The following is a 14,609-nucleotide window of genomic DNA, read 5'->3' on the forward strand; positions in this document are numbered from 1 at the left end:
AGTATTGTTCATTTAATTAATATGAAAGTACAACAGCATTTTTAATAATCATGGATTAGTTAAAAATATAATGTATATATCATGTAAAGTAGAAAATATAAAGTACACAATGGTGAAAGTAAACAAGTTACATGCTATTTGGATAAACTGTAATTTACAAATGAAATGCAGTATTTTTCTTTAACTGGAACCACGATAATTTATAAATCTTGTCAGATATCATTATCATAAGGAGAATAAGATACTTGCATCTGTTATATAATTCAGTTATCATATATTAAGTAATTGACTTACCTGTGTTGTAGCTGTACTATCATATTCTGTATTTATGTATTTCTCTGTGCTCAGTGTTCTTGCGTTTATTTGTACTGTATTCCTGTCACGTAGTGTTGTCATCTTAATGGTATTTTTAACATTGCCATATGAGAGGGAGGTTTGGCCTGCCGTCTTTCTTAAAACGCCCTGCATTAAGTCAGTAATGTGGAAGTTGTTATCCACAGTCCGTTTTCATGTATGTTGGCGTTTGCATTTGTTGTGGTTCAATGTTTTTGTTGTTCCGTTGTTTTCCTCTTATAGTTGATGTGTTTCCCTCGGTTTTAGTTTGTTACGCGGATTCGTTTTTTTTTTGCTTAATTACGACTATTGAACAGCCGTTTACTTCTGTTGCCTTTATTGACCATATGTTGTGTGGAGAGCAATTAAGTTCATTTCATAATTAATTATTTCAAATTTTAGATTTTAATTTGTGAAAGCATCATACACTATTTCATATATAAAAAAATCAATATATTCTGGTGTTAATTCCAAATGAAACACTTGAATACTAATAACAACATACAATCAACAAATTACGAAAGCGATATACTGGGTTAACCTACATAAAACGTTTTAAACCAAACACTTGAAAGCCAATGGGGTATAAGACCTGAACTATAGAAGAGCCTTATGAACAAAAGGATAAAAAAGGTATAGACAATTCATTAAATTATTTTTGCGCGAGGGAATCCGAACCTTTGTTTAATTCATGAAATGATTTCAACAAGATCATTTTGCTGTTTATGTGTATAGCTGGTATCTTTCATACATCAATTTAGAAATACACTAGCTTCATAAAAAAGAAGAGGTATTAGTTAGAGAGTCCGTATTTCAACCCAAACATTTAGCCTTGAAAAATAGTGTTTACTCTATTGTATTAATGAATATTATAATGTATACGTCTGTAGAAAATATGATGATGTGGTATGATTGCTAATGAGACGACACACCACAAGAGCAAAAGTGACGAAGAGCCATTTTGACCCTGCTTTCAAAAATTATTTGTCGTCGTTTCATCCTATACCTTATTTAAATTAGTTTCATCTTGTTGGTTTTGCTGCACTGCATATGATATTAATTTTGTTTTTTATCTTTACGACATATGGTCCTAAGGTGTGTGCATGTTACATAATATTTACCTTACTTTTGTTGTTTGTTGTTTTATGTTTTTAGTTGGTGTTGTTTTCAATGGATTTTCAAGAGTGTAGATGATGCCTGTCAATTATTACACAACAATTTCATTGGTGAAGTAAAAATAGACAAACATGAACATACATATACATATTGACACTTTTTTTACAATGACTGTCCATCGATCACGGAGATTTTAAATAACAAAGACATGAGCTATGAACTTTCCCAAAAACAAAAAACAATTTTTTTTTTCTCGAAACTATTTCTACATGGCCTTTGCTCGTATCTTATAAATGACAAGATCTCAAATTTGGACTATTTTTGTTTCTGCATTCTAATAAACTAATGCCTTCATATTTTAGACCACCACAAGACCTCTATTTAATACGGCCCCAAAGGCTGACTTAGGGATATAGATATGGTCACTGTTGGCCTCCTGCCAACCGGCAGTAAGCATTTTCCAAATTGAAGCGTCTGTTTTGATCTGCGTGATGTATAAATACGCAGCAACTTCCGGTCAGAAAGGTACGATTAATCTGATGCCTCGTGTAGAGACAGTGCCAAGCTCTCCGCAAGTGAAGAACACTTGCATCAACTCATTTGGGGTCCGTTGGTGACCTGGTGCAAGGCAAATTGTTTGTCCTTTTTCAATACACCCTCATTTTCCAGTGGCTATCCAAATTTTCCAACCTTAATCCCGAACGACCCGTATTACATCATCTAATTATTGTATTTATTGTTGATTACTTTTCGTCCTGACGTGCATGAAATATTTACCAATGGAAGTAAAGCAATGAATTATCAATCAATTATGTACGGTCTTAATTCCTGTTGATATTTATATTTTGGCATTGCAATAGACCATGTTTTTTCTTGGACTGTATTATGACGTCTTTACCTTAAACCTATTGGTTGTATAATGATTAATATTTTACATGTTTTAGTTTTGGATGCATGATAGATTAATCAGTACGTATTAGCATTGAACAAACGTCAGCATTTGTTTTATTTTTTCAACTAATTTTCACATCTTGTTGCGCTGTTAGACACCTGTCCTAAGTTAAGGAAGGGTTGGGTCCCCGCAAACATGTTCAATACCGACATGTTTTGTATGTGCCTGTCCTAAGGCAGTGGCATTTATTTTAGTGGCTGTGTCGTTTGTTGCTGTTTTACATATCTTGTTTTCGTTTGTTTTGTACATAATCAGGCCGTTGTTTGTTTTTATTTTTAATTGTTTTACATTAGTCATAAACCGGCCATTTATTGACTCTATGTGGTGTGGGATTTGCTATTTTTTAAAGGCCGTATAGTAAACTACAGTTGCTAAAGTTTGGTAACTGATGAAAAGTTGTCCGATCGACAATCGAACCACTTCTTCTTTTAAAATTGGTTAACAAAAGACATATATGAAACATTTAACTCTTGTTTTGAAAAGTTTTCCCTATTTATATTGACGAACATTCGTTTGCTTTGAATGTATTGAATATAATTATATCGGTTATCATATTTCGAGTATGTAGAATTACTGAGACTTCAATTCTCATTTAATATTTTGTCATGCACTAAATAAGTCCCTTCTTATCACTTCTTACACAAATCAAACGCCTAAACGAATAGTGCTAATAATGCTAATAACGCAAGTACTGTTAACTTAATTTGTCATCCCCGAAGGATGTGCAAAAGTTAGTGGTCTTTTTCCTGGGGATGTTTTAAAAAACACCTGTTCAACAACTATAAATTAAGTGTGACAATTCATGTTATAAGCTACACAGTACTAGCGCACAAAGAGGTTCAATCGATGCCAAATGAAATAATATAATACAATGAATGAATGCATTTTTCATAAGGTTTCAAGAAAGAGAAGCTTACAAAATGTCATTTTCTATTCCTTTTTCTAACTATGTAAAATACTGTAAGTGCCTACAAATGACTTCGTAACGAATAAAGTTTGCATTTTATAGCTTATTTCTATTTAAGATAAAAGATTTCTAATTTGAAGAATTTGTTTAACATTTTGACAAAATTAATTATGTAAGCGATAGATTCATGCTGGAAATGATAAGATCGTATACTGGTTGATTTGTTTCCTTTTAAACATCCTGTAATGTTACTTATATACTTCTAACTCTTAAAAGAATAACAAAAATTTTCCAATTTAATTTAGCAATAATCAGTTCATACTTTCAAAATATATTTGCATGTTAAAACTGCTTTTTATAAAAAGCCCGCATATATTAGCCATATTGAAATTAAGTGAGTTATTTATTACAAAAAAAAATTGTAAATATTCTGGCATTTCTTTTCAAACACATTTTTGTAAATTAATAAATTACCGATGATTTAAAGCTGATGATGGTCTTTTCTCAAACAGCAAGTTGGTATGCAACCAGCCATAGTAGAGTGAACATTTAACCACAGGCAATACATAACCACAGATACCCACACCACCAGCTAGTGTCTGTAAACAAACAAAAAAGTAAATTTATTGATATATTCGAGTTTTCCATGAATGATTAATTATTTACTGTAAAACGACGTTGATTTATTGGAAGCATAAATGTTTATCTACCCAATGCTTAGATTGTCTTAGTCGCATTTAGCACAATTTTTCGGCATTTTCGTTTCATAATGCTGATCAACTTAAGTTTTGATTTGTCCGTCAAACTGTAAAATTCGAACACGGCTGATGAGTCTAATGTAGACAAAGCGCCCGTCGTATGGCTTACAAATTATAAGCCATTTGGTATTTGATGTGTATTGATTGATATGTTAATCCATCAATTGAAATCAACATCAAAGCACTGATTGATTGAGTCTAGCATAATGCCAGGCAATGGGGGTTAAACGCCAGAAAGAAGACGTACATAAAGCAGTTCATGTAATACGATTTACACACAAACACGATGTTGTTTAGGTTTTTATCTGCGGGGACAACAACATATTTGTCATGGAAGTAGGACAGGTGATTTGCAACATTTGGGTCATAAACGATTGTAGAATGTGTATTCATAGACTCATTCAGGTTTTTTAAGTCTGATTTATCAAATTGATGTATTGGGCTGTTTTCTGTTCATTTTTCATAAAGTGTTTTGATATAAAAATAAAAATATGTGGTATGATTGCCAAAACGACAACTTTCCACCAGAGGCCAAATAACGTGAAAGTTAGTAACTATATGTCGCCATAAGGCCTTCGACAATGAGAAAAACCAATAACGCATTGCAATCATATATGCATAAAAGGCTCCAATATGACAAAAAAAAAGACGATAGACCAATTTTGTTAAATTAAGAATTGTAACAGCTAAATTACGTTATGTGGATAGTTTATTTAGTATCAAGTAATATCGATCGATTTGACATAGGAGAAGGACATAAACCGTGTGCATGAAATCTAAAATGTAAACCTACATTATGTGCTTAAACAATATCCCGAAAAATTAAATGTATGTTTAGTGATTGTTTAAAAATTCAAATTTGGATATTGGGCTATACTTATTTTAACATGGATTCCAAAAACGTTCATGTATCAGTCATTTAATGTTACATTGCTTCAAGGAACACTCGGGATACTATCATCTCCTACATTTGTTAGATATACGCTCGTTCATTTTAATCATCTTTATATATTGTTGTTCAGAATACAAAAAGTAAATGAGCAATCCTTTTATCCATTATGTGAAAACTCCTATTTCATGATTTATATCAAATTGTTTGAAATGAATTCAAAAATAATAAAAAAGTCAATTATTTATTTATTAAGTAATATAGTTTCATCTTTGTTAGGACATGTTTAGGTATAAGTTAAATCTATAATCAGTATGCCAAAATTAGTCATCAGTTTGAGTAAAACACTGTGCATTAGACTTAACAGATACAAATATACACGTTTTCGTAAATATGAATTCACAATGATGCAGCAAACACACTACATGTAGTAATCATAAATAACATAATATAAGCATATTTTAAAACAACAATATAATAACTATGCTTAATGGAATGTACTTTTTATATGTTGATAAACTTCTCCAATCATAATAATATCAATCCATACATGTCGTTAGCTAATCTTCTATAAATCATTTCTAAACGCATATTCAACAGAAGATTACCCTGTTTAGAGTTCTAATGTAGTTGTTTTCCTTGTATAAGTACTGTTTCCGACTTTTTAGCACAATCCATGTCTCAACCATAGAGTTAGGCATCCTAATTTTTCATTAAATGATCTGACGCACACTTTAGAGTTTTCATTTTAGATTGTAAAATTCTTAAATGTTGTCACACAAGTTCGGTTCTATGTCACCGTGTGTTTTTCTTGTATGTTTGTGAGAATATGAAGCTGGAGGTGCACACCGCTTTATCCTTAGTTAATAGTTATAAAACTATCGATAAGACTCCCCGTGTCCATCGTATCTCAATCCTATTAATGATTGCAAAATGAAACATTTGCAGATAGGAACAACTTTTATTATTCTAGAAACTCTTCTGTCTCGATCCCTTCTTGCTCAATTAGTTTCTTGCCCTATTATAAATACAAAACGGGTTTTATAGATATATATATATATACAAGTCTAAATTGAAAACAACGTTCAAACCTATGATTGCGTTGGATAAAAACCGCAATTTTTATACGTGTGCATGCAAAACAAATTTCTTGTTAGAGGGGTCTAAATACAGCACAAACAACATTTTCCAAAAGACCAAAAAAGTGAAAAAGTATATTTTAACAAAACGCATTTGACTAACAGGTCGAACAACAAATGTTCTTAAACCCTGCTGACTGCCATTGGCGTTTGCCAAATAAACGGGTCACCGATGTAATAAATGGATCTTAAATATAAATTTAATACTAAACAGAAAACAATAAACTTGCGGAAAAGATGTTATACCGCAAACAAAAGGTGCAAAGGTTTTTGTACACCATATCCGGATTTCGACAATTAATGTCTCTTCAGTGATGTTAGGAATCGAAACGGTATTTAGAAAGCCATACAATTTACCTCAATTTAGGATAGACTCCTGAATTTTGAGGAGTCAAAATAGGATGAACGGATCATATAAACCCGAAGGCAAATATAATACAATCCCAAACGAAAAAATATAAACAAGTCTAAATTGAAAACAACGTTCAAACCTATGATTGCGTTGGATAAAAACCGCAATTTTTATACGTGTGCATGCAAAACAAATTTCTTGTTAGAGGGGTCTAATAACAGCACAAACAACATTTTCCAAATGACCAAAAAAGTGAAAAAGTATATTTTAACAAAACGCATTTGACTAACAGGTCGAACAACAAATGTTCTTAAACCCTGCTGACTGCCATTAGCGATTGCCAAATAAACGGATCACCGATGTAATAAATGGATCTTAAATATAAATTTAATACTAAACAGAAAACAATAAACTTGCGGAAAAGATGTTATACCGCAAACAAAAGGTGCAAAGGTTTTTGTACACCATATCCGGATTTCGACAATTAATGTCTCTTCAGTGATGTTAGGAATCGAAACGGTATTTGGAAAGCCATACAATTTACCTCAATTTAGGATAGACTCCTGAATTTTGAGGAGTCAAAATAGGATGAACGGATCATATAAACCCGAAGGCAAATATAATACAATCCCAAACGAAAAAATATAAACAGGTCTAAATTGAAAACAACGTTCAAACCTATGATTGCGTTGGATAAAAACCGCAATTTTTATACGTGTGCATGCAAAACAAATTTCTTGTTAGAGGGGTCTAAATACAGCACAAACAACATTTTCCAAAAGACCAAAAAAGTGAAAAAGTATATTTTAACAAAACGCATTTGACTAACAGGTCGAACAACAAATGTTCTTAAACCCTGCTGACTGCCATTGGCGATTGCCAAATAAACGGATCACCGATGTAATAAATGGATCTTAAATAAAAATTTAATACTAAACAGAAAACAATAAACTTGCGGAAAAGATGTTATACCGCAAACAAAAGGTGCAAAGGTTTTTGTACACCATATCCGGATTTCGACAATTAATGTCTCTACAGTGATGTTAGGAATCGAAACGGTATTTGGAAAGCCATACAATTTACCTCAATTTCGGATAGACTCCTGAATTTTGAGGAGTCAAAATAGGATGAACGGATCATATAAACCCGAAGGCAAATATAATACAATCCCAAACGAAAAAATATAAACAAGTCTAAATTGAAAACAACGTTCAAACCTATGATTGCGTTGGATAAAAACCACAATTTTTATACGTGTGCATGCAAAACAAATTTCTTGTTAGAGGGGTCTAATAACAGCACAAACAACATTTTCCAAAAGACCAAAAAAGTGAAAAAGTATATTTTAACAAAACGCATTTGACTAACAGGTCGAACAACAAATGTTCTTAAACCCTGCTGACTGCCATTAGCGATTGCCAAATAAACGGATCATCGATGTAATAAATGGATCTTAAATATAAATTTAATACTAAACAGAAAACAATAAACTTGCGGAAAAGATGTTATACCGCAAACAAAAGGTGCAAAGGTTTTTGTACACCATATCCGGATTTCGACAATTAATGTCTCTTCAGTGATGTTAGGAATCGAAATGGTATTTGGAAAGCCATACAATTTACCTCAATTTAGGATAGACTCCTGAACTTTGAGGAGTCAAAATAGGATGAACGGATCATATAAACCCGAAGGCAAATATAATACAATCCCAAACGAAAAAATATAAACAAGTCTAAATTGAAAACAACGTTCAAACCTAAGATTGCGTTGGATAAAAACCGCAATTTTTATACGTGTGCATGCAAAACAAATTTCTTGTTAGAGGGGTCTAAATACAGCACAAACAACATTTTCCAAAAGACCAAAAAAGTGAAAAAGTATATTTTAACAAAACGCATTTGACTAACAGGTCGAACAACAAATGTTCTTAAACCCTGCTGACTGCCATTGGCGATTGCCAAATAAACGGATCACCGATGTAATAAATGGATCTTAAATATAAATTTAATACTAAACAGAAAACAATAAACTTGCGGAAAAGATGGTATACCGCAAACAAAAGGTGCAAAGGTTTTTGTACACCATATCCGGATTTCGACAATTAATGTCTCTTCAGTGATGTTAGGAATCGAAACGGTATTTGGAAAGCCATACAATTTACCTCAATTTAGGATAGACTCCTGAATTTTAAGGAGTCAAAATAGGATGAACGGATCATATAAACCCGAAGGCAAATATAATACAATCCCAAACGAAAAAATATAAACAAGTCTAAATTGAAAACAACGTTCAAACCTATGATTGCGTTGGATAAAAACCGCAATTTTTATACGTGTGCATGCAAAACAAATTTCTTGTTAGAGGGGTCTAAATACAGCACAAACAACATTTTCCAAAAGACCAAAAAAGTGAAAAAGTATATTTTAACAAAACGCATTTGACTAACAGGTCGAACAACAAATGTTCTTAAACCCTGCTGACTGCCATTGGCGATTGCCAAATAAACGGATCACCGATGTAATAAATGGATCTTAAATATAAATTTAATACTAAACAGAAAACAATAAACTTGCGGAAAAGATGTTATACCGCAAACAAAAGGTGCAAAGGTTTTTGTACACCATATCCGGATTTCGACAATTAATGTCTCTACAGTGATGTTAGGAATCGAAACGGTATTTGGAAAGCCATACAATTTACCTCAATTTCGGATAGACTCCTGAATTTTGAGGAGTCAAAATAGGATGAACGGATCATATAAACCCGAAGGCAAATATAATACAATCCCAAACGAAAAAATATAAACAAGTCTAAATTGAAAACAACGTTCAAACCTATGATTGCGTTGGATAAAAACCGCAATTTTTATACGTGTGCATGCAAAACAAAGTTCTTGTTAGAGGGGTCTAATAACAGCACAAACAACATTTTCCAAAAGACCAAAAAAATGAAAAAGTATATTTTGACAAAACGCATTTGACTAACAGGTCGAACAACAAATGTTCTTAAACCCTGCTGACTGCCATTAGCGATTGCCAAATAAACGGATCATCGATGTAATAAATGGATCTTAAATATAAATTTAATACTAAACAGAAAACAATAAACTTGCGGAAAAGATGTTATACCGCAAACAAAAGGTGCAAAGGTTTTTGTACACCATATCCGGATTTCGACAATTAATGTCTCTTCAGTGATGTTAGGAATCGAAATGGTATTTGGAAAGCCATACAATTTACCTCAATTTAGGATAGACTCCTGAATTTTGAGGAGTCAAAATAGGATGAACGGATCATATAAACCCGAAGGCAAATATAATACAATCCCAAACGAAAAAATATAAACAAGTCTAAATTGAAAACAACGTTCAAACCTATGATTGCGTTGGATAAAAACCGCAATTTTTATACGTGTGCATGCAAAACAATTTTCTTGTTTGAGGGGTCTAAATACAGCACAAACAACATTTTCCAAAAGACCAAAAAAGTGAAAAAGTATATTTTAACAAAACGCATTTGACTAACAGGTCGAACAACAAATGTTCTTAAACCCTGCTGACTGCCATTGGCGATTGCCAAATAAACGGATCACCGATGTAATAAATGGATCTTAAATATAAATTTAATACTAAACAGAAAACAATAAACTTGCGGAAAAGATGGTATACCGCAAACAAAAGGTGCAAAGGTTTTTGTACACCATATCCGGATTTCGACAATTAATGTCTCTTCAGTGATGTTAGGAATCGAAACGGTATTTGGAAAGCCATACAATTTACCTCAATTTAGGATAGACTCCTGAATTTTAAGGAGTCAAAATAGGATTAACGGATCATATAAACCCGAAGGCAAATATAATACAATCCCAAACGAAAAAATATAAACAAGTCTAAATTGAAAACAACGTTCAAACCTATGATTGCGTTGGATAAAAACCGCAATTTTTATACGTGTGCATGCAAAACAAATTTCTTGTTAGAGGGGTCTAAATACAGCACAAACAACATTTTCCAAAAGACCAAAAAAGTGAAAAAGTATATTTTAACAAAACGCATTTGACTAACAGGTCGAACAACAAATGTTCTTAAACCCTGCTGACTGCCATTGGCGATTGCCAAATAAACGGATCACCGATGTAATAAATGGATCTTAAATATAAATTTAATACTAAACAGAAAACAATAAACTTGCGGAAAAGATGTTATACCGCAAACAAAAGGTGCAAAGGTTTTTGTACACCATATCCGGATTTCGACAATTAATGTCTCTTCAGTGATGTTAGGAATCGAAATGGTATTTGGAAAGCCATACAATTTACCTCAATTTAGGATAGACTCCTGAATTTTGAGGAGTCAAAATAGGATGAACAGATCTAATAAACCCGAAGGCAAATATAATACAATCCCAAACGAAAAAATATAAACAAGTCTAAATTGAAAACAACGTTCAAACCTATGATTGCGTTGGATAAAAACCGCAATTTTTATACGTGTGCATGCAAAACAAATTTCTTGTTAGAGGGGTCTAAATACAGCACAAACAACATTTTCCAAAAGACCAAAAAAGTGAAAAAGTATATTTTAACAAAACGCATTTGACTAACAGGTCGAACAACAAATGTTCTTAAACCCTGCTGACTGCCATTGGCGATTGCCAAATAAACGGATCACCGATGTAATAAATGGATCTTAAATATAAATTTAATACTAAACAGAATACAATAAACTTGCGGAAAAGATGTTATACCGCAAACAAAAGGTGCAAAGGTCTTTGTACACCATATCCGGATTTCGACAATTAATGTCTCTTCAGTGATGTTAGGAATCGAAACGGTATTTGGAAAGCCATACAATTTACCTCAATTTAGGATAGACTCCTGAATTTTGAGGAGTCAAAATAGGATGAACGGATCATATAAACCCGAAGGCAAATATAATACAATCCCAAACGAAAAAATATAAACAAGTCTAAATTGAAAACAACGTTCAAACCTATGATTGCGTTGGATAAAAACCGCAATTTTTATACGTGTGCATGCAAAACAAATTTCTTGTTAGAGGGGTCTAAATACAGCACAAACAACATTTTCCAAAAGACCAAAAAAGTGAAAAAGTATATTTTAACAAAACGCATTTGACTAACAGGTCGAACAACACATGTTCTTAAACCCTGCTGACTGCCATTGGCGATTGCCAAATAAACGGATCACCAATGTAATAAATGGATCTTAAATATAAATTTAATACTAAACAGAAAACAATAAACTTGCGGAAAAGATGTTATACCGCAAACAAAAGGTGCAAAGGTTTTTGTACACCATATCCGGATTTCGACAATTAATGTCTCTTCAGTGATGTGTTGTTTCATTACAAATGTACCGATACGCATTTCCGCCTATTGTTAATACTTAATATTCATAACCTATAACATTTTAGAAATATATCAAGCCGTAATTTCCTGCATGGTTGTTTCGATTTTTAATTTGAATAATGTTATAGATAAACTTCTTTTAAGATTAAGGCCAACAGTATTTGATCTGCAAAATGTTAGCTCTTAACTCAGCGAGATTTGAATTCCTGCATCTGAGACATCCGTGGCAACACCGCCATCACCGTGTCCAGCGCTCTAGATCACTCAACCAACTAGGCTATATATTTGACGTTTATGCAATTTATCATCAGAACGTTGTATAATATACATGTAGATATATCCTATTGCAAAGTAGATTCTACATATATATATATGCGTGTATGAAATTAAGCTGAACAGTCACTGTGATAGGTGTGCATATTTTTGGAACCAAATGCGTATTTTTCCACAGCGGGATATCAAACCCATGCTTCATTGAAATCGTTACAGCACACCATGTGCTATGTCAGGGGCCATATCGCTCGACAAAACCAGGAAGGATAGAACTATCGGGAAATATTTGGATAAGAAAGTTAAAAACGTTGGCATCAAATGGCAAAATTTAAAGTTGCGATTCAAATCAAATAGTGAGCTACTGACAGCAGCTGGTTGTGTTGTTTCATTACAAATGTACCGATACGCATTTCCGCCTATTGTTAATACTTAATATTCATAACCTATAACATCTTAGAAATATTTCAAGCCGTAATTTCCTGCATGGTTGTTTCGATTTTTAATTTGAAAAATGTTATAGATAAACTTCTTTTAAGATTAAGGCCAACAGTATTTGATCTGCAAAATGTTAGTTCTTAACTCAGCGAGATTTGAATTCCTGCATCTGAGACATCCTTGGCAACACCGCCATCACCGTGTCCAGCGCTCTAGATCACTCACCCAACTAGGCTATATATTTGACGTTTATTCAATTTATTATCAGAACGTTGTATAATATACATGTAGATATATCCTATTGCAAAGTAGATTCTACAAGTTCACAGAACAAAAATCGAAAATACGTTTCTCTTTAACGTGTGCACCTACAGATAAACCTTTTGGAAATACAAATCTGTTACTCAAATGTTCGACTGATTATTGACAATTATCGTTCAACACACGTATAAAGGCTGATTGGTTGATTATCGCTAGCTTTACGTCCAGTGTGAAAATTTAAAGACAGCTTTTATTGGGTATCAGAAAAAAAGTAAGTACTAGTACTATTAATATATAGATATCCACGCAGCTATTCACAGATCGAAAACAATATTAGTTTGCATATTACAATTCGGCATCTTGTTTAAATAACAATTGAATTATAAATGAATATTTTCTAGCGAATTGATTAAATATGTAATTACGAAATATTTTTTACATTTCAAATAAAATCACATTACGTATGCAAAAAATCATGTAATAAGGAAATAGTTCACTTTAAGAAAATGTTCAGTTAATTAATCTGTTAACCGACTTATCTGAACGAAGAAAAGGAGAAATAACATAAATGCATTTACCAAAAAAAATGTGAAGTGTTATAATTTTTTATTGCAGTGATTTTGTTTAATTGTCTAGATCTAAACTAATATTTAACAGCTTTTTCATTATTTACTAACCAATACAACAACTGCAATTTTGAAAGTGATAATAATTTTCATTACCTGCTTTGGATTGATTGTTAATGTAGATGCAGTATCTTTTAATTGTCGTGCATCGCTGGCTATAATTCTACTTAGACCGCATTGCAATAACACCAATGCTACGATCCCGAGAATAACAAGAAGGATTCTACCATTTCTCTTTTCTTTCAAATCTACAATGTATAAACAAATCAAACTGAGCCAATGTGAAATAAATTGAATTTTAAAATGTCATACTACTATGCAAAAGAGTAAGTAACTAATAATTGTATTTTATGAAACTGACCATTACAGACTGGTAGAGCACTTTTATTTCCAACTGAAATCGTATGATTGTTCAAACTGCATTGTATGTCTAAGTATCCATCACATAACTCCATTTGATAAGGGCTAACAAAAGATACGCTGACATTGTAGAAGTAACCATCTCGTTCACTTATTGTCGTTGTTGTGTGTAAGATGCTGGTTCCCTAAACGAGACATGATACAATCAGTTTCAAATGAGAATTGATATCAAGTTTTATATTATTATATTTAACAACAAATAAGGAAAAATGATAAATGCTACAAAGAATTTTCTATGTTTTAAATCCTTTGGGAGAAGGGGGATTTTTCGTTTTGTTTTTTTTTTTTTTTTTTTTTGGGGGGGGGGGGGGGGGGGGGGGATCTTCTATTTCTTTTAATTAATTTTGTCACTTACATTATGAAATATTTGGCAATGTGGTATTGGAAAGATCCGCGCAAAGTATATTCTAAGAAGTCTTCTTGATGCTAGATTCCATGAAATGTATACATCATTTTCACCTGGTAAAGCTATAGATAGAACAGTAAGATATAAGGTTAATTTCAATGTGAAACAGATTTATACGCCAAACCAGAAAATGGCATACGAATTTTTAAGAAGATATTTGTTAAATCTGATTATAGCTATTGTAAAAATGTTACAGATCAAGTATAGATTAACTTTAAGCAGAGTTTCTGAGCATGCAGTACCACAAGAGCATGAATAAGCAATCCTTAGAAATCTTAACACGCATTGTAGTCTTTTACGTTCAGACATTTTAGATCGCGTTCCGACGGAAGTTGTCCTTTTAATTGAAAATTCATTCACTGGGAAATTTTGT

The 14,609-nt window shown here is 32.4% G+C and overlaps 1 protein-coding gene across 3 annotated transcripts; it reads right to left on the reverse strand.

Annotated features, from left to right (window-relative positions):
* Positions 1–847: 847 nt before the first annotated feature.
* LOC127732849 (uncharacterized) lies at positions 848–14,341 on the reverse strand. Of its 3 annotated transcripts, XR_007996454.1 has the most exons (5): positions 14,186–14,341; positions 13,772–13,955; positions 13,507–13,658; positions 3,783–3,907; positions 848–1,530 (listed from the first exon to the last, which is right to left on the reverse strand). XR_007996454.1 is itself a non-coding variant. In XM_052242034.1 (4 exons), exons 1-4 carry the CDS (start codon positions 13,863–13,865, stop codon positions 1,512–1,514), a joined length of 390 nt encoding a protein of 129 aa, XP_052097994.1. In that variant the 5' UTR covers positions 13,866–14,008; the 3' UTR covers positions 848–1,511. The 3 variants fall into 3 exon arrangements, 1 of the variants encoding a protein (XP_052097994.1); XM_052242034.1 differs by lacking the exon at positions 14,186–14,341 and having other exon boundaries at positions 13,772–14,008; XR_007996455.1 differs by lacking the exons at positions 848–1,530; positions 3,783–3,907 and adding an exon at positions 5,424–5,973.
* Between the last annotated feature and the right edge of the window lie 268 nt (positions 14,342–14,609).

Source organism: Mytilus californianus, unplaced genomic scaffold, assembly GCF_021869535.1.
Source record: "Mytilus californianus isolate M0D057914Y unplaced genomic scaffold, xbMytCali1.0.p SCAF_29, whole genome shotgun sequence".
NCBI classification, from domain to species: domain Eukaryota; kingdom Metazoa; phylum Mollusca; class Bivalvia; order Mytilida; family Mytilidae; genus Mytilus; species Mytilus californianus.